Raw genomic sequence first — 19,881 nt, forward strand, 5'->3', positions numbered from 1 at the left:
TAGGCACAGAGTTTCTTTTAGGGAAAATGAAAATATTCTAAATTAGATAAAGGTTAAAGAGGTGTTGATCATAAAATGCTTAGAGCAATGCCTGACACATAGAAAGTTATTTGTAAGTCATTGTTAAGTAGAACTCACTTCCAAATGAAGACGCACGCCCTGATGAGCTTGGGAAAAATATGTTCATAATGTGGTTTTAAGTGGGATCCCATTCCTGAATCTCACTGTCTGTTGAGTACTTTTTATAAATCCTGTAATTATCTTGTGGGTAGCATTGTACATTCATTCATTTTTACCATATTGTGTCCCCCCTGCCTCCATAAATGGGTGGTGGCTCAGGGCCCTGAAAGGCCACCACATCTGGTGAGCTGTCCTTTACTCAGACAGATTTAGACAGAGGATCTAGAAGGCAACAAAGGCAAAGGCTCCATGCAAAGGTGTTTAGAAGGAGAGTCGGGATGAAGCATGTGGCTTCTAAGCTGTATGGTCTCTTTTCTTTACTTTTTTTAATGGGGGGAGGTAATTACATCTATTTACTTATTTATTTTAATAGAGATACTGGGGATTGAACCCAGGACCTCATGCATGTTAGGCATGCGCTCTACCACTGAGCTATACCTTCCCCGAAGCTGCATGGTCTCTTGAGCTGCCTAAAGCTGGATTAAAGTAATGCAACCACAGAAAGGATTCAAGTCAGCAAGGGGCAGTCATAGAGAAACTTTGGAGTGTACCCAATAGCAAGACCACTAGTGTGCATAACAAAGGACTCTCTGGGGGCAAAAAAGAGTCCTGATTAGCACTGTTTGTCAATTTCCATGGTGTAAATACTCAGGCTGCAGACGTGCTGTCACTGAAATCAGAGTTGCCAAGAAGTGTGCATTAGTACAGTATTATGTCAGCATTTCTGCTATACAGCTACCATAGACGTGAGAAACCTCAAAGCACAGGTAACAGTAAATGTAGTAAAATAACTGGGAGTCAACGACATTTTAGTATTTGTTACCTTTGTTGTCAATAACAACTTTGAGATATAATTCACAGACTATAAAATTCACTCCTTTAGAATGGGTTTTAGTATATTCATGGAGTTCTGCAGTGGTCACCATTATTTAATTTCAGAATATTTCCAACACCCCCTTTGCTCTAGGCAACCACTAACCTACTTTCTGTCTCTGTGGAGTTGCTTAATCTGGATGTTTCATAAAAATGGAATCATGCAATAGATGACCTTTTGTGACTGGCTTTTTTCACTTAGCATTATGTTTTCAGGGTTAATTCGCGTTATAGCATGTATCAGTACTTCACCTCTTTTTATTGCTGAATAATATTCCATTACAAGGATATACCATATTTTGTTAATCCATTCTTCCTTTGATGGGCATTTGTGTTGTTTCCACCTTTTGGCTATTGTAAATAATGCTGCTATAAATGTCGGTGGACAAGGTTTTATGTGGACATATGTCTTCAGTTATATTAGGTATATATCTAGGAGTAGAATTGTTGTATCATACAGTAACTCTATATTTAACATTTTGAGGAACTGTCAAACTATCCTCCAAAGTGGCTGCACCTTGTACATTCCCATCAGCAGTGAATGGGGGTTCATTTCTAGATATTCTCAACAACACTTATGATTATCTTTTTTATTAGAGCCATCTTTGTGTGAAGTGACATTAATTTGCATTTCCCTGATGCCTAGTGATGATGAGCATCTTTTCATGTGTTTGTTGTTCATTTTGTATATCTTTGAACACATGTCTATTCATATCCTTTGCCCTCTTTTTTAATTGGATTATTTCTCTTCTTATCATTGAATTGTAAGAGTTCTTTATATATTCTGGATATAAGTACCTTTTTAGATGTATGCTTCACAAGTATTTTCTCCCATTCTGTGGGTTGTCTTTTCATTTTCTCAATGATGTTCTTTGAAGGACAAAAGTTTTAAATTTTGTTGAATCTTTTTTTAAAATCACTTATGCTTTTGGTGTTCATAGCTGGAAAACCATCACCAAAGTCATGAGTTTTAAAGTTTTAGCTCTTATATTTAGGTCTTGGATCCATTTTGAGTTAATTTTTGTGTATGGTGTGAAGAAGGAGTTCACATTCATTCTTTCCATGTGGATTGTCCATGTACCATTTGTTGAGAAATTGTATTTTATTTCCCATTGAATTGTCTTGGCATCTTTGTTGAATATGAATTGACTATAAATATTTGGAATTATTTATAGACTCTCAATTACATTGTTTGTTCTATATGTCTTTCTTATACCACATTGTTTTGATTACTATAGCTTTGAAATCAGGAAATGTGAGCCCTCCAGCTTTGTTCTTTCTTTCAAGATTGTTTGGACTATTCTGGATCCTTTGAATTTCCATATGGATGTTAGGATCAATTTCTCAGTTTCTGAAAAGAAGCCAGTTAAGATTTGATAGAGATTGCATTGAAACTGAGGCTCAGTTGGGAAGTATTGTTTTCTTAACAATATTAAATCTTCTGATCCATGAACATGGGATGTCTTTCCATTTATTCAGATCTTCTTTAATGTCTTTCAACCAACCTTTAATTATCTAGACATGATTTCCTTTAGTTCTTTGAACACAGTTAAAATAGCTGATTTATTTTAAAAGTTTTTAAAATTAGTTTTATAGATTTTTATTTATGTATAAGTTTTGTCTATTAAGTCCACCTTCTCAGCTTCCTCAGGAAAGGTTTTTACTTACTGCTTTTTTATCCTGTGTGTGGAGTGTATTTTCCTGTTTCTTTTCATTCTTGCTCTTTTTTTTTTTTTTAAACTGAATATTTTAAATACCATAATGTGGCAACTCTGGAAACCAGTTTTCCCTGATATTCCCCTTTCCCAGGGTTTGTTTTGTTGTTGCTGCTGCTTCCACCATTCATTTGTTTAGTGACTTTCCTGGGTTAATTCTGTAAAGTATGCATTTTTTATTGGGTGTGGCCACTGAAATCTCCATTCAGCTAGCTTAACAGTCAGCTGATGATTGTACAGAGATGTCCTTAAATGCCTTGAACCATTATGTCTGCTTGGTTTTGCTAAGAGCACATATGTTGAGGCATGCCTTCAATACTCTGCAGTTTAAAATTCTGCCTTAGCCTTTGCTTCCTACTTGCACAGAGCCTCAGCATCAGCCAGGGATGAAAGATTTGGGCCTTCTCATGTCTTTCTTGGGCATGTGTACAACCCTGCACATGCATATAACTTTCTAGATTTCCAGGAATATATTGGAGTTTTTCAGAGCCCCTTTTGACACCTCATTCCCTAAGTTTTTCTTTTAAGTTTTCAATCAGTCTACTGGTATCACTAGCTCAGGAAGCTACAATGTTAAACAATTACCACTGATTATTTTCAACAAACAGGGGCTAGTGCTGTTTGCACTAAGACAGTTCTGAGTCCTGCCAAATAAAGACAAATCCTGAGAACAGTGCCTTTCTAGAAAGCTGTCTGACTGCTCAAATAGTGACAGTACTCTGGGGATGCAGATTTTAGGGGTGCTCCAAACCTGTTCTGTCCCCTCCACAGTTCTGCTACGTTGTTCATTTTCATGTCTACTCTGGTTGTAAGGCTGATATTTTTCAATTCTACCATGGAGATGAGAAGGAAAAATGGGACTACAGCAAGTGAAAAATGACACAAAGCTCATAGTTCTTACTGAGATTCAGCCATTTTTCTTCAATAAATATTTCTTGTGTTGTTGCAAACCTTTGGCTAATTTCTAGAATTCTGAAGAAGTTGATTTTGACAATTTTTGCTAGTGTTCTTATTGCTTTCCATTCTGAAAATGCTTCTCCATAATACCTTTGCTTTTAATATAATTTATTTAATTGTAAGCTCATATAAATTAATTTTCAACACTATCTGTGTCTAACAACTGGCATGCAAAATTCCTGAAGGTTGAACAATTGGCTTTCACAAGCTAGTATCAGCTGACTCCAGTATACCACTGACAGGATTCTCATGGAGGCACCCATTTGATCCAGCTCAGCCCTGCAAACATTTAGGGTACCAGGTGGTACCAGACCCTCAGAGATGCATGCTCATTCAGTATTAAACTGAATCCACATCCCTCTGCATCCAGCCCTTAGCCAGAGCTTGCTAGCATTACAGACAATGCCAGTAGAGTCGTCCAAGTAATGGCTTGGTGTGCATGAAAAGTTGGAAAAAGCCGAGCACAGGTGAGAACAGTTATAGGACCACTGAAAGATATTGCTTCTCATCTTAGGGACCTAATCCCAAATTGTGCCAAAGGCTGTTTTCTGATTCCTAGATGAAATCAAACAAAGCAAGGAGGTTCTCATTTGCTTTATAAATTCTCTGACTGGAAATTTTCGAAGGAACACTGGGCAAAGGTGAGTGCTGAGGTAGGTGGTAGGGTGAAGGTTTCCATTAGACACCCTCTGAGGAATGTGTACCTTAACCCTTGTTCTGTGAAGTGGAAAGAAAAAAAAGTTTTTTCAAAAAAATTTTGGGCTGCTCAAATAATAACGAAACCTGCTTTGGGATTGTGGTCTGATGTGTTGTTGATAGAGTGCACTTTAATTATGATTAACAACCACAAGGATGATGAGGAAGGGCTTTGGTTGGGCCAGCACTGCTGAAAACAAATACAGTGACTCCTCCCAGTACACAGCGTGAGCATTCCCTGGCTTCCTCAGACTCGAAGTCCGGAGCTTCCTGATCCAAGTAGAAGCACAACAGGGTGATTGTGTCTCTTTTCTAGACCTTTGCCTTCCTTTTCTTGTCCACGTAGAGATCACTGACAGCCACGGATGCCTTAACCTGCGGCTTCCACATTCCAGCTCTTTGTGTACTTAGGTGTTTATTGGCTTGCTTCAATCATTCAACAAATATTCCCTGGGTATGGTCTGTGTGTCCTCATGGGGTTAGCACTGCAGAGACCTGTCATTTGGGATGGACATTTGAGGAGTCTGGAAAATCGGGGAGACTCCCCTGCTGCCAGTTGATAGAGCCCCATCTGATAAGATTCAAATTAGTCCCTCTCATGCACAAACTGGACTACGAATGCGTTCTCCAGAAAATCCCAGCATTTTCCCAGCCTCCAGGCCTCTGATCACTGTTACTTCTACTTTGTTTACTCTTTCTGCAGAACAGTGGTCTCTCCTCATCTGTTGGCTGAGCCTTGTCTCTAGGTGGGGTAAGGCTGGCACCTAGGAGCGACTCCTCCCTGGCATCCAGTCCCAGGACCAGGGACATTCCTATACAGAATGCCTACTGAAGCCAGGCCCTGCACCAGTCCCCTGAGACCCCCAACTGTCATGGGCACAGTTCCTGTCCTCAGAGAGCTTATAGTCACAGGAACAATAAAGTATGGTAGCTGGGCAAGCAGTCTGTCCAGGGCCAGCACAGACTCTAGGAGATGCTAGTCATCTCTCCAGTTGGGAGAGGCCTTCTTAGATGACGTCATCCTTCAGGTGAGTCCTGACAGTGGAAAGGGAGTGTGCCAGGTAGCCAAGGAAGGGCAGGAAGGGCACTCTTGTCAAGGGGAACAGCTTGAGCTCAGGAGCTGAATCAGTGTGTGCAAGGGGAGAGGCATTCTATTCTTGCTGAATTGAAACAAAAAGCCCAAAGCTCCTTGGTGGCTGATAGGATATGCCTGTTAACCTAAGGAAAAGAGCCTAAAATGCCTATTGCAAGTAAAAAAGGCAGAAGACAAAACAGGCCTATTTTTACACGTTTTAAACTACTGAGAAAAAATTCAGGATGCTTTTTATTGTCTTCTTTATACTTCCTTTTTTAAGAAAAATTTAAAATAATTGTCAGCATCACCTGCTGCCCACGCTCTTGGGTCTGCAGGGGGCGCACCCGCAGCCACCCTGCCTCCACCAGGGTGATGGGCGGGGCCTCCCGGGCCGGTGTGGAACTGACGATTGGCTAGATGGGTTGTCTATCACAACTTCCCGCCCCCGCCATACGTCACATGACGCAGCCCATCATGGCGGTGGGAGCGCGGCTGCCCGGGCCCGCGGCTCCGCAGAGCTGCTGCCGTTGCTGCTGTTGAGAGGCGGCGGCGGTGGTGGCGGCACAGGCGGGCGGGCGGGAAGGATGGTGTTTCTGTGGTCGGAGCGGTGGGTGCGGACCAGGAGCCGGGCTGAGGTTTGGCCGAAGCGACGTGAGCTCAGGAGCAGCCGGCGCGGGTGCCACTGAGGCAGTGCAGAGAGGCAGGACCGACTGACGGACGGACAGACGAACGGAAGGCGACCCGGGAGCCGTCCCCCCGGGCCGCGCCGCGGGCGAGATGCCGGGGCCGCCGGCGTTGCTGCTGTTGCTGCTGCTGCTTCTGGCCGCCGGCAGTGCCGGGGCCGCACCACTTCCGCAAACAGGTGCAGGTGAGCGGGCCCGCGGCGGGGCTGGGGCTGCAGGGCCGGGGCTGCGGGGCCGTTGCAGCGGGGGTTCCGGGGAGGAGGCGGCGGAGCCGGTCTGGCCTCGGCGCCGAGGAATCCGAGGGCCTGACGGGGCGGGAGGCCCGGGAAAGCGAGTGATTAGGAGGTTCTGCCGCAGGGGCGTGGGGTGAGGGGGCGGGCTGCCTCTCCAGGGCCGAAGCGGGGCGAGGCGATGCGGTTGGGGCTGGGGAGGGCTGCGAGCGGGACGGCAGCGACGGTCCCCTCCCGGGGTAGGCTGCGGTACCGGCTTGGGACCTGTTGCCCGAAGGTCCTCAGCCGACATCCCTTCCTGACAGTTTTGCTTCTTTTTCCAGATGTCACCTGCCTCCTGTGCTTTTCTCACATCTTATAATAAGAACCGTTTCTTAGCCCTAATCATACTTAAATGCAAATGACTTGGAGAGCTGTGCGAAGTTGCCTTCGCTCCCTGCAACTTGTTCTGAAGTTGTAGATTGATTTTAGACGCTGTGCTTTTTATTCGGATTGAATCTCTAGGGATGAGAAAGAAACAACCCTATAAATATCCCTGTTTTAGGAAGTCAGTGATTAGAGTACCAGCGTTTGAGTAACTATTGACAAAATGGCCCAAGGGTGATTGAAGTTTCTATTTTAGCTACGTCAGTGTATGATTTTCTTTTTTTCTCCCCATTTTCTCAACATCGTTTTCGTTTGTGGTTTATTTTCCCAGATAAAAACTTCCATCCAGGAAAGCATCCCAAGTTGGATAATTTTCTTTTAAAGGAAAAATTATTCTAGGCGCATTTTCTATTATCTGCTGCTTATCTTTGAAATAAGGAGAGACCGACATTTCATACATTCATGGAATTTTAGAGTTGGAAGAGAAGAGACCTTAAAGAAAATTTAGTTCAATTTTTTCGTTTTGCAATCGAAGGTACTGAGGCCCTTGGGGGGGTCGAATGATCTGACCAAGGTGACACAGCTGAATTATAGGTGGAGCCACAACTACAACCCAGTCTTAGATTTCCCTAGTTGTGTGATTTTTCTGCTTTACTACTTCAAGTCTTTTAGCTGTTTAGGAATACTCTTGGGTTTAAGAGTTATTTTAGAATGATGTTAATTGGATACAGAATGTGGAAGGTACTGTCCCTAGTAAAGACATATTTTTCAAATTTATCTGCAGTGAAAGTTATGTATAATTATTTGCAGAGACACACCGGCTTATGTCATTGAGTGTCCTTTAGCGGAGTATTAACTGTACCATTGTACCATAGAGCGTGTCGCTAAATTTCTGCCACTGCCTTAGATCAAATGTTTGTAAGGTGAATTCTGTTTTCTGGTCTGGTAGATAAAAAGAGTGAGTATTATGAGGAGTGTATAGGCAGCCCAGGTAAGAGTCACAGAAAGTACCTGGGAATTTATAAAAGGGTATATGGAGAGATGTTGATACTGAAAAATATTGATAGTGATATTGAAAATTAGCTCTAGAGTAGGACAGTGGGTAAAGAGTATAAACGTAAAAGGGAGTCACGAAGTTTCCAGATGACTTTGCACGTAACCGAATTTTAACATATTTTGGAAAACAGATTCTACGTAGGAAGCTTTGGAAATGGGTCTGCCTGTAAACCTCTTAATATGTTTTATTCCACTTTTTTTTACTGTTTTAATGGAGGTATGAATCATAAATCTAAGTTTTTGTTGGAATATTGTAAAACAAAGCAATTAGGAAGATTGATCCATAAATAGAAATATGAAATCTTGATGTAAAGAAAGCACGAAGAAATATTTGGTGGCTTATAGCAGCTTTTGTAGATTTCCCCTTCGTATTCTGTTGCTTAGAAGGTATATGGTTAGACTTGTGATATAAGAATGACGGGTACCTAGGGTTAAATTATGTGTAAAAGATGCACAGTCACACAGAGATTTGAGGGGTTTGTATTTCCATTCAAAAGAGACTGTTAACCCTGGTAACGGAGACGGATTCTTGACCAAGATGTATCAGACCAGGAAGAATAAAGAAACCTTTGAGTTAATCCTGATAAGAACTCACTGGTAAAGAAAGAGGAAGCTCTCTGGAACATACATGGTAGATAAAAGAGGAGTTAAACATCGAAAACAATAACTCTGAAGCTTTTGATTGTCTGGGAGCCTGTACTCCATACAGAGGTAAGGCTGGTCATTTTCAAATTGAGGGTGGATTTGCTGCATAGCGTCTTTGCTCCTTAGCTTTATGCTGCTTAAATTTCAAACTGATTAACAGTGCCTTGGAGAAAGCATAGCTTATCAACAGTAGTTTGGAAAAAATACTTGAATTTTATCCTTTGCCAGCCTGTCTGAATGGGGAAAGAAATAAGGCAGTTAACTAACATGCACCATTTAAATCAAAGTTCATTTATCCCAGGTTTCTATGTCATCCAAAATCATTCCTGGATTCTAAAGTTGAAAAAAGGTATTTACTCATTCAGTCATAATAGGCTTTGTAAATATGTGGTTGCCTTTGCCCATTAGGCAAGAAGGCATTTCCTGGTTGAGTTTTATTTTGGGCCTCTCTTTATCATTCTGGGAGTCTCTTATGCCCTCTCCTGGGGCCTCTTTTCCTGAGAATCTGTATTTCTGCAAGGGCCCTAAGTTATGAAGGCTGAGATCTCATTGGTCCTCACTTAGGAAGCTTACATAAAGAGAGGAAGTCCAGTGTTTCACACATAGTTAAATTACCAAACTAAGATTACAGCTAAGAAATTCTTTCCTCCAGATCACAGTTATCAGACCTTTCTTCTCTTGGAAAGTATTTATGAGCCTTTTGTAAGATTCTCAGGATTCACATCATCAAAAAAGATCTTGTATGCTTGAAGGCGTTCCTCTAAGTCCACAGCTTGTTATTAATATCAGGATAGTGGTTGGACAAGGAAACCCACTTCTATTGTTCTTTGGCATATTAGGTCACAGAGTACAGAGGAAGCTTTTAGCAGTTCCAGATAAAGAACCTCACGGAAGTCTGTGTAGCCGGTGGGACCCAGCTACTGATTAAACAGCATCTTGTGAAACCGGGGCTCTTGTTTTAGATTAAACAAACAGACTTGTATCTTGCAAAAGATTTCTGGAGTAAAGGAAGTGCTTTCTAAAGTGAGTTTTTATGTTTCTTTTAACAGCTTCTGAGAAATAAAAATTATTTTCAACGGGCTTTCCATGCAAATTCTTTCAGGATATATGGCTATAAGGCGTGAGATCTGACTTAGGCTGGGAATGCTGTGAATTGCTTTGAGTTGGTGTATTTTGGGGTTAACTAAATATGCTCAATGGCACAGTAATAGGAAATCTTTCCAGCAATTTTGTAGCTGATCAGTGTTGAAGTTATCAAATCTCTGCAGTTTTGCTGATATCAATGTGCTGAGTGTTGATGCAATTCTCTTGAAGTTTAGAGAGTCCTTGGGCCCTCTGTGTCTCCTGTGGGCTGTGTCACTTAGATAACAGCTGGACATATCATAAAAACCACTTTGTAATGTAAATGTAATGTAGGGGTTCTGGACTGGTTAAACAGACTAGTCCTCAAAAGAGTCCTTGTCAGTGGACATATAAAAAGAATCCAACTTTCAGTCTAGTTGAGAGTAAAATTCATGAACCAGTCACCGAAGGAGCAGGTGCTGTAGACAGAACTTGGACTTTGGAGTTAGTCTGGGCATGAGGCCTTCCTCTGCCACTTTAACAGCTTTTAAGACCTTGGGCCAGTTACTTAACCTCTTCAAGCTTCTTAGAACTCAACTCTTTAAAAAGGGTGATGATAATATTTACCTAAAGGATTCCTGTCATGCGGTGTGGCTGTGTCTGCTACAGGTTAGGCGCTTGGCAACATAGATTTCGTCACTGCTTCAGATTTCTTTGTAAATTTGGTGGGTTATCGTAAAATTGACGAATGGTGGGTGGTGTGGCTTCAAAGAAGGAACTCAAAGTAGTAAAAAGCCACTTATGGAATGCAGAGAACTTACTGCATGTAAAAAATCTTTATTACTCAAGATAGCATGTTGTATGATGGGTGAAGAAGAGATCCTTTAGAGAGAAATCTGGCTTTTTGAAGTGCGATGTAGAGGCTGGTATTGTTACTTCTTGAAATTCTTAATCTTGGGAATTATGCTAGAAATGTTTAAGATGATCTGGATTAGTCTGCTTTGATATAGTAAACCTGTTTTGGAACATGAAGATGACTAAAGCTCTTGCACGTGAGTAAGTGCTGGTTTTAATTTACTTGAAGGAACACGGGCAATGTAAGTTTAGCTGATCCCAAATACGATTGTATACTTGCATAAAGCATCCCTGAAGGCAACGGGCTGTGTTAGGACCAGTGCGAGACTGAGGCCTCTTCTTAGAAAATGTCATTTGGAGAGATGGATAGGACGGACTTGTTTTCTCTGTCTCTCTTTTAAAACCCTGTACTTTGGCAGCCTTTTAACTGTGCTTCACTCTTTTTGAAATTTTTATTTATTACTTAGACATCAGGAAAGGAATATTATAGAAAGGAGAGGCTGGGAAAAACGTTCCTGGTCTAAAACAGACTACTGTACCTAGGATCGTTTTTAGTTTCACATCTCTATTTTCCTGTGAATCCTTGTAGGAAGACACTAAAAGAGAAAGCTGAGGAAATATGAAAAAAATTTATGTTGGAGCAAAATATTGGAGTGAAGTATTTTTAAATTGTGGCAAATGACTAATTTGGAACCATGCCTTGGCATTACAGTTATTTGCCACAAAGAGCAGGCAAATCAGAAAAATAACCTCAATATTTCAAAAAAAAAGTTTTCTTGCAAAGGTTAGCACAGTGCAGAGATTCCAAATTTTATTTGGCTTTATCGTGATCCAAGTGGGAAAAATGAGGACACTTGATGCCAAATGTCTCAGGTGCTTGAAACCGCAACTTGGAGCGACTTTGTACTCTTCTGCCTTCATTGGGCTTCAGAGGGGGCTTACGTTTTATTTTATTTTTGGCAGCTTGGCAGGTTTTACTATGTCATATGTTTGTTTTAAAAGGTTTAAATTGCCATTACCGTCAAGTCAAATAGATGTGCCAAGACCACGTGCTGTGGTGTGGCTAGGGTAGTGCCTGGCCCCTGGCCTCCGACCCCACTTTGGGAAGCATTGGTCAGGGAGGTCATTGCTGCTGGATTTCTGCTGTGGTGCATCTGTTGTCCGCCCTTCATGGCGCTCTCTTAACAGCTAAATTGATCTACTTGTAGTTTGCAAAATAGGCTGAGCAGATTCCCGTCTTCCAGCTCTTCGTATATTCTCTCTGTTTGCAGTTACCTCTTTCCCCTGTATTTCTTAAGTGCTGACATCTTTGTTTTTCTCTTCACTTCTCTTTCCTTCCCCTTCATGCCTGCCTTCCTTCCCTCCCTCTTTGCAGCCCCAGTTTCCCTACGAAGACCTTTCTTCTTGCCCAGGCTTAGAGATTGCTCCCCTTCCTGAGCTCCTAGAGTGTTTACTTGTGGTACAAGGGGCTCCATTTCATAGAATGCAGGATGAAAACCTGGGAACGGTTTCATTTATTTTCTTTTCATCCTTAAAAAGTTGTGACCTTTTAAGGTATAGAATATATTGCTATGCTAATGCATTGTTACAGTTTGTAAGTAAATTTACATGAAATGGAAGGACTGCAGAGAAAATTTACTGGGGTGGGCTGTATCACCCAGAAAGGTCTGGATTTGTTGTACGAGTCTACCACTGGCACTTGGCAAATACCCCCTGTTTCTTTAAGTCCTGTCTCTTCACCTGTATGGCAAGGACTGTGCCTTACATCTTTGGGATTTCTCGTGTTTGCTTGGTACCCCACATTCAGCCCAAGTCTGTGGGTGATGCTGAAGTCTGGTGAAGACAGTGCTGGAGACCCGAGTTCCCCAGACCAGTCTTCCAGAGCGTGTTTGTTAAGAGGAGAGTGTGTAAGCTTAGAGCCTCTCATTCCCTTGCGAACTTCACTTGTTACCCAGCCCCAGTCCTTCACCTGGAATGAGGCCACTTATAGTTGTTTTATTTTTACTAGTGAACTTTTTCTTTTAGAGCACTTCTGGATTTACAGGAAAGCTGCAAAGACAGTACAGGGAGTTTCTGTGTATCTTCTGCTCGGTTTTCCCTTTTGTTAACGTCTATGTTAGTGTTGCGCACCTGTCAAAACCGGGAGCCAGTCCAGTTCATCATTATTATCAACCAATGTCCGTCCTTTATTCAGATCCCTTTAGTGTTTCCCTAGTGGCCTTTTTCTGTTTTGGGATCCCACAGTATGTTCAGTTGTCATGTCTCCGTGGGCTCCTCCAGTCTCTTCCTTGTTTTTGATGATTGTGACAGTCTTGAGGAGTACTGGTCAGGTGTTTCGTAGACTATCCCTCAGCTGGTGTTTGATGTTTTTCTCGTAAAGAGACTGGGATTCTGTGCTTTGGGAGGAAAAACCCCAGGGTTGAAGTGCTGTTCTCGTCACATCATATCGAGGGTGTGTGCTTTGAAGACGACTCGTCACTTGATCACCTGGCCGAGGTGCCGTTTGTCCGCTTTCTCTGCCGTGAGGTTACCCTTTCCGCCCTTCTCCCTGCTGTACGTACGCACGGCCCGCACTTGGTGGTGACGAGTTATGCTCCACCCCCTGGAGGGGGAAGTGTCTATGAATTACTTGGAATTCTATATGGGAGACTTAACTCTTCTCCCCCATTCATTTCCTTATTCAGTTATTTACATCACTGTGGACACATGGATATTGATTTTACACTTTGGGTTATAGTTCAATACTGTTATTTATTTTGCTGCTCAAATTGTACCAGCTTTGGCTATTGGGAGCCCTGTCAGTTGGCTTCTGTGTCCTGCAGACATATGTCCACCTTTTTCCCCCATGTTTCCCTGTGCTGTGAGAAGCTGTAGGCGCCTCTTGTGTGCTCCCTGCCACAGCCCTGCAATCAGCCGTTTCTCAGACTGATTCCTTTTACTGGACAGTGATGTTAGAAACCGGGATCTGGGCACTGGATTTGCTCGCTGCTTCTGGGACATTTATAATAGGGTTTTGATCCTCTGCTTCCTCTACCTAATCCCAGGTGTTGGGAAAAGAGAGGGAGTGAGTGAGAGATTTTGGAGGGACGAAGGGTCTCCTCAAGACGCACAACTTGGAAGAGCCCTGTGCATGTTTGACCCTGTCACTTGACCCCCTTTTAACCTATTAACACCAGCATAAATACTGTGCATCCCACATTTGCCACATTTGGCAGAGAGTTATTTTTATTTTTAGAGCAATAGATACTTGAAAGATTTTCTTCACTCTCTCCAGGAGCAGACTAATCTCTAAGGATATGAAGGAAGCCTCTAAGGCTTAAGGATTTGGCTAGAGAATTATTTTAGGGATCTGTCAGCTTCGGAAATTGTTGAAGGGGATTGTAGGCAACTCCTTTAATTGGTAAAAGTTCAGATAAAGTGTTTGGTGACAAGTCTCAAGAGTACAGGGGGCTGTGGACTCGGTCTGATCTATTTAAAGAGCTTTTCCTTTTGTTTCTTTCCTTCTCGTTTTTTATTAGGGAAAAGTTCAAACATACACAAAAGTAGAAAAAGTAACATAATGAGCCCTCATGTGCCCATCACCCAGCAGCCACAGTTTTTAATTTGCAGTGAAGCTTGTTCACTTGTACCCTTCCCACTGGCCTGGCCACGGTATCAGTTTGGCTGAAAATGTTTCAGGAAAAAGTAAAGATGTTTTTATAAAACAGGATCACTTGCGTCAGCATCACCTAGGTACTTGTAGAAATGCAGATTTGGAGGCCTCAAAACAAACCAACTGAATCAGAATTCTGAAAGTCAGCCTGGAAATCTGCATTTATAATACTTTTCTGGTGATTTCCCCACCCCCGCAACACAAAATAGTTTATTTTCTGCTAGAGACAAAATAATACCAGTTTAATTAATAGAAATATGTTGACTTGTGTAGTTACTGAGACACAAAGAGGGAAGAACAATTTAAAATTAAAAAATTAAAAATTAGGAGAGAGACTGTAGCTCAGTGATAGAGTGTGTGCTTAGCATGTACAAGGTCCTGGGTCCACTCCCCGGTACCGCCATTAAAACAATAAATCAGTAAATAAACCTCATTACCCCCCCTTCCAAAAAAAATAGATTAAAAAATTAATGTCAGCGTTTACAATCTGAAGAGATCTCTGCTCCTGACCACCATACATGAATATTGTTCTGAAGAATCTGCCTGTGAAAAGTATGTGTGTTATAACCACAAAGGAACTTGAATACTTTAGGGCAGATTGCACTTACAGCACTTATTGCTCTAAATACCTTTTTCTTTTTTTTTTGGTAACTTTAGCTCCTTCTCTGGAGGTCGGTATAAATAATAGCCTCTTTGCATTTTATAAATATCCTGTATAAATAATCAGTGGAAACTGTGAACTGGCAGCCTGACAGTCAGATGCCAGCGCTGTGAGCTGAGAACCTCGTGGTGCAGACGTGCCAGCCCTGGAGCTGGGGTTCTGGCCGCTGCAGCACAGGCTAGCGAGGAAACCCAGCTCCAGCAGGTGCAACCCCTGACGTTCCCGATCCCCCAGGTGAGAGGCGCGCGCGCGCTCCCTAACTTGCAAGGTTATTTTTTTTTTTCAGTATAATACCATGTCTTTAACATCTTACCATAGAAAAAGCTTATTTTTCTAAACTGGCTTATTTTGGAATAGCCTAGGATTTGTAGCCCATTTCATATTTTTCAGTGGGTACTTTTTTTTAAAAGCTAGTTGAGGTATTTGCGGTGAATGTATTAATATGTAGGAAATATTTCTAGGATGAGCTAAAGAAAGCAAACTATTTACCTCTGAAACGGCTACACTGTAGCGGTTGTGTAATCAGTTGGGTTTGATTAAGAACATCATTGGCCCATATGCCAGCGCAGATGATTCTGGACTCGTGCTTTTGGCGGCACGTTTGCCTTGCATAGGAGAAAAGAATTTCGTTATAAGCATCTAGGATAGTGACTTTTTTTAAAAGAATTTTTATTATTCTGATATTCCCCCCTTTTTTGTATGTCTTAATTTATTTTACTTGTTCTATTTATTTTTAATGGAGGTACTGGGGATTGAACCCAAGGACCTCATGCATGCTGAGCACACGCTCTACCACTAAGCCATACCTTCCCCCCTGGATGGTGATTTTTGAGAGAGAAGTTGCTCTTATCCCCAGGTGAAACCACTATAATTTAATTTTTAAAAGCTCATTTTTTTTCCCTCCTTAAGGTCCATGTTCTAAGTCCATCCTGAAAATGCCTTTTTCCCCCTTGTTGCTAACACTGAACAGGAGACTTGAGTTTGACATGATATAACTACAACCTTTAATTATGGGAAATAAATCTCTTAGACATTCTGGACTTAGAAGACAGAGGAGGATGAGTTTGCTGTCATTTTGCACATTTAAAATACCTACTATAACCAACCAGTAATTGTAAAACTTTGTAGTTTCAGCTTCTTACTGCAAAACCGAAGGTTGTGTTGTATTGGTTACCTCTCAGATTAGCCTCTAAATTTAAGCTTAATGTATTTTTCACGCTGCAGATTCTGCCTCAGAAACCTCAATAAATTCAACCTGTACTCTTTGCAGCAGGCAAAACATTCCTCTTCCTGGTTCTGTCTGGCAGGGTGCCTCCCTCGAATGGTTCTGTGTCACCCGCAACTGTTACTTTCCAAGGACCCAGCCTGCCTTGACTCTGACTTCAGACTATTATTAAAACGTGATACCCGGACACTGATTGCTGGTGAGACACTGAAAAATAACAAACTTACCAAAATAGTCCCCTGGGAACACTCCACCAGTGGCTTGCTGCTGGGTGCAATGCAGAAATCTGTAATTTAACTTCGTTTGCTTTAAGAGAAATAAATTAACTTCAATATAAGATCTGATTACCAATATTAACCACATGGGAATTTGGTGGACTCATAAAATTTTGGAATTATAAATCCTTGTGTATAGAACTTTAGAGCTGAAATGCCAGTTTACAGGTGAAGGAGCCGAGACCCAGAAAAGGGAGGTCATGAATTCTGTCCCATTCTCTGCTGGTCACTGGCAGACTGAATCGTGGATTGAGGGAGCCTCCCCGGGTTCACGGCCTCGTACTTTCAGGAACACTTTTGTTAGTGTGATAAAGGCATACAGACTAATTCCAGTCATTTCTTCTCTGGATTCTTGTTTCTACTTATTATCTGAAAGTCCTGAGTAAAATTTTAAAATATTTGTCATATAATTGATTCTTGAAGTACTAAATAGGATTCCTTACTGAATTAGTAAACTGTGCTAACTTCCAAAAATAGGCTGAAAAACCCCATATTGATATTTAATTTTTTTTAATTTGTTAGAAGAACTTCCACCTATGAAATGACTCCTACTGCTTAATTAAAGGCAATAAAAATATTTTTGATGTTAAAAATGTAATCATAAACTTGTAAACGTTGGCTTGTAAACTTGAAAAATACTTCTGGCATTGTGATTAAGTGCTTTTTATGGTCCCTTTTAAGGGTCTGCTGGGTGCTGTGGCTCCCAAGAACAGTGCCCATCAGGAGATACTTTTTGTGTCTGCTCTGAAGATTCACAGGCAGATGTCAAGAAGCGTACGTGAAGTCGTAGACAGATGTCATTTTCCGCCTCTTCTTGGCTCCTTCAGACCCTCCTGGATTGACGCCCTTGCTCCCGTCCTCCCTCAGCTCTCGTGCTTCTCGGGCTCCGTCAGCAGCAGCGTCTTCCCGTGCTTTCTCCAGGACCCTTTCTCCCTGTTTATGTATATAACAGACTTTTTAATGCATGTATTTTTCTGCGTAGCATTATTCTACTTTTAAATACCTTTGTTAGTATAAATTCTCAGGAGGAGTTAAAAAAAAAGTGGACCATTCTTACGGTTCTTCTCCTATTAATTGTCGTATTTCTCTTCAAGACCCTTTAAAAGTGCTTTCCTCTTCTGCCTTCCGTGCGGCGTACGCCGGGGTCTCCACCTGCCTCTGCAGCGTCTTCCTCCCTGTTTCCCACCTAGCCCTGTTTCTTTGTCCCATCCCTGAAATGTTGTTACCCCTCTTGATCCTCTCTTTTCCCCACACCATCACATCTCTGTTAATAGCAAATAATGCACATAGGTATTTTAAAAAGTGAAAATGTTCCATGACTTACAATAAAAGTAGTGCAGCGAACCCTTGCCCCATCCCGTTCTTCCGCATCCCTGCTTTCTGCACCCCTCCCCTGGGCATCACCTCCTGCTCTTAGTCATGTTGCTAAATAACATGCTTGAATAACCGATTCTTGGTTTAAGTAGACGCTCAATTTCTGCTGTGGAAGAAGAGGATGTATATGTGCACATGCATGCACACACACACACACTCTTTCCTCTTCTTAGCGTCGTCCCCCCCCCCCCACTATTTGGTTAAATCACCACCCAGTGTTTGCACTTGACTGCAGGTACTGTTCACTGTTGACCCAATAGTGTTTCCAATGATTAAATTTCCTTGACATCTTTTCTTTTCCCTGGGCTTGCCCTGTGTCATCATTTCCTTAGTGTTTCGTGAATGTGTCATGAATTTGAGCCTGCTCTTGGCGTGTTTGGCTGGGCTGCCCTGGAGCCCGCGCTATGCCCTGTGCCAGGCGTGGGTGGTGGTCGCCCTTCCGCTGCCTCCAGGGTTGTACTGCGAGGTCTGATTTCTTTTCCTGTATGGTCTCTGTTCCCCCCTTGGATGGAAGCTTTTGCGACTTTCTAAATCTGAAAAGTTGCAAAACAGTGCCTTAGCATGAGTCTACCATTCACCCCGCTCACTAGGATGGATACCCTGGGCCTTTTGAATCTGGAGAGTGGTGTCCTCTAGTTCCCGAAGAATTTCATACACACTTTTTTTTTTAAGGAAATTATTTCCTCTTCCTTTTCTTTGTTCTTTTCCTTCAAGAACTTCTATTAGTGGAATGCTGGGCTTCTTGGAATGAGCTTCGACTCTCCTTTTGTTCATGTTTTGTGTCTTTATTCCACTGTGGGACGACCTTTATTTTTACTAATACATTTTATTTCCAGGAGTTTTCCCTCCTCCCCATACCTCTTTCTAAATAGCTTTTTCTCATGAGTGTAATATCTCCTTTTTTTAATTTTTTATTTTTGAAGTACAGTCAATTACAGTGTGTCAGTTGCTGGTGTACAGTGCAACGTCCCATCCATGCATGTAGTATTATTTTTTATAACTTATATATCTTATATTTTAATATCTTATTTCTGAGGATATTAATTATAGTTTTATAGGAATTTTTAGGGTTTTTTTAAACCCCTGGACTGTCTGTCTTCTTCAGGACCCCTTTCCTGTCTTTGTGTTGGTCACTCTCTTTTACCTTTTTTAAGGAGGATTTTCTCAAATGTCAGGTGATCTTTGAGAGCCTGCCCATATTTCAGAGTGACGGGCCCTGATGGGAGGTGTCCTCCTTGACCCTTTCCCCTCACTCCGTGTCGCACCTGCCCCTGAGTCCCAGGCACTGTTGAGGAGTGGGAGTATGTCTCCATGCAGGAGCTGTGTGACCTTGGAGAAGCTCCTTTGCTTCTCCCATGCTCAGCTTCCTCATGTTAAAATGGGGCTAATCATAGTACCCACCTCAAAGGGTGGTTGTGGGATTGGAGGAGTCTGGAACGGAGCCTGGAGCACCGTTTACATAGTAGCTCTTTTTATCACCACGTGGGTGGGGCCACACCACCATCATTTCTTGTGTGAATTATAGTATCAGAAATGTGTTCCCTGATCACTCGTGTAAAATGACAATATCCCCCATCCCCTGCTTTATGTTTCCACATGGCTCATCACCATCTGAAGTACCATATATTTATTGATTTGCTTGTGGTCTGTCTCGCTGCCCGAGAATGTAAGCTGTGAGTTCAGGGGCTTTGTTGTTTCCCCTTCTGTCCTCCCAGGACCTGTAGTGGTGCCTGTCCTGTGGAGGATGCTTCATGAACACTTGCTGAATGAATGCATGTGTCGGGTGGGACTTATTGACGGGTGGGCTTCTCACAGCAGGGTGATGGAATGGCCATTTCAACGAGTGGAGCTCGGTTCATCACTTACAGGTCTTTATCTTGGGCTGGACACCTGAGTGTCCGGGAGGACCTAGTTATATGCAGTTAAACTGTCATTGAATTAATTTTTCTGGTTATTGTAAAGACAACATCAGAGCAGCCTTATCAGGAACCCTAAGTAGTCTTGCCTTGATGTTCTGTAGAACCTTGTTGAGCTAGTGTTGTAAGCAGTTTCTGGCTTAGTTATGAAGATAGTACTTTATTATGGAGAATTTTGAACATACACAGAAGTAGGCAGAAGAGTATAATGAATTCTCTGTACCCAACATCCAGTCCAACCATCCGTGTGGCCAGCTGCGTCCATATCACATTCTGCTTCCTCTCTGAAGAGAGGACTTTTAAAGACACATTGCCTGAGAATATGTTTAAATTATATTGACAGGAATTTGCATTAGAAATCTCGAGGTGAGGATCTAAATGTGAA

General features: G+C 42.1%; 1 protein-coding gene, 1 long non-coding RNA gene and 1 other non-coding gene across 6 annotated transcripts in view; 2 read left to right on the forward strand and 1 right to left on the reverse strand.

Moving 5' to 3' along the window:
* Positions 1-550: 550 nt before the first annotated feature.
* On the reverse strand, positions 551-623 carry TRNAV-AAC (transfer RNA valine (anticodon AAC)). The gene has a single exon. It is a non-coding gene; the product is annotated as a tRNA-Val (tRNA).
* A 5,322-nt stretch (positions 624-5,945) lies between these two features.
* Positions 5,946-19,881, forward strand: part of LMTK2 (lemur tyrosine kinase 2) — a 69,077-nt gene continuing 55,141 nt past the window's right edge. The window contains exon 1 of one of the 3 annotated variants that reach the window (XM_074345680.1): positions 5,946-6,364. In XM_074345680.1, the coding sequence (XP_074201781.1) occupies positions 6,274-6,364 (91 nt within the window). In that variant the 5' untranslated portion in view covers positions 5,946-6,273. The remainder of the gene's footprint in view (positions 6,365-19,881) is intronic. The other 2 variants (XM_074345679.1, XM_074345677.1) reach the window with 2 other exon arrangements.
* On the forward strand, positions 8,555-17,881 carry LOC141573871 (uncharacterized). Of its 2 annotated transcripts, none has more exons than XR_012500240.1 (3): positions 8,555-14,940; positions 15,977-16,130; positions 16,888-17,881. It is a non-coding gene; the product is annotated as an uncharacterized LOC141573871 (long non-coding RNA). The 2 variants fall into 2 exon arrangements; XR_012500239.1 differs by having other exon boundaries at positions 16,014-16,130.

The sequence above is a fragment of the Camelus bactrianus genome, chromosome 18 (genome assembly GCF_048773025.1).
Source record: "Camelus bactrianus isolate YW-2024 breed Bactrian camel chromosome 18, ASM4877302v1, whole genome shotgun sequence".
In the NCBI taxonomy this organism is placed as follows: Eukaryota; Metazoa; Chordata; class Mammalia; order Artiodactyla; family Camelidae; genus Camelus; species Camelus bactrianus.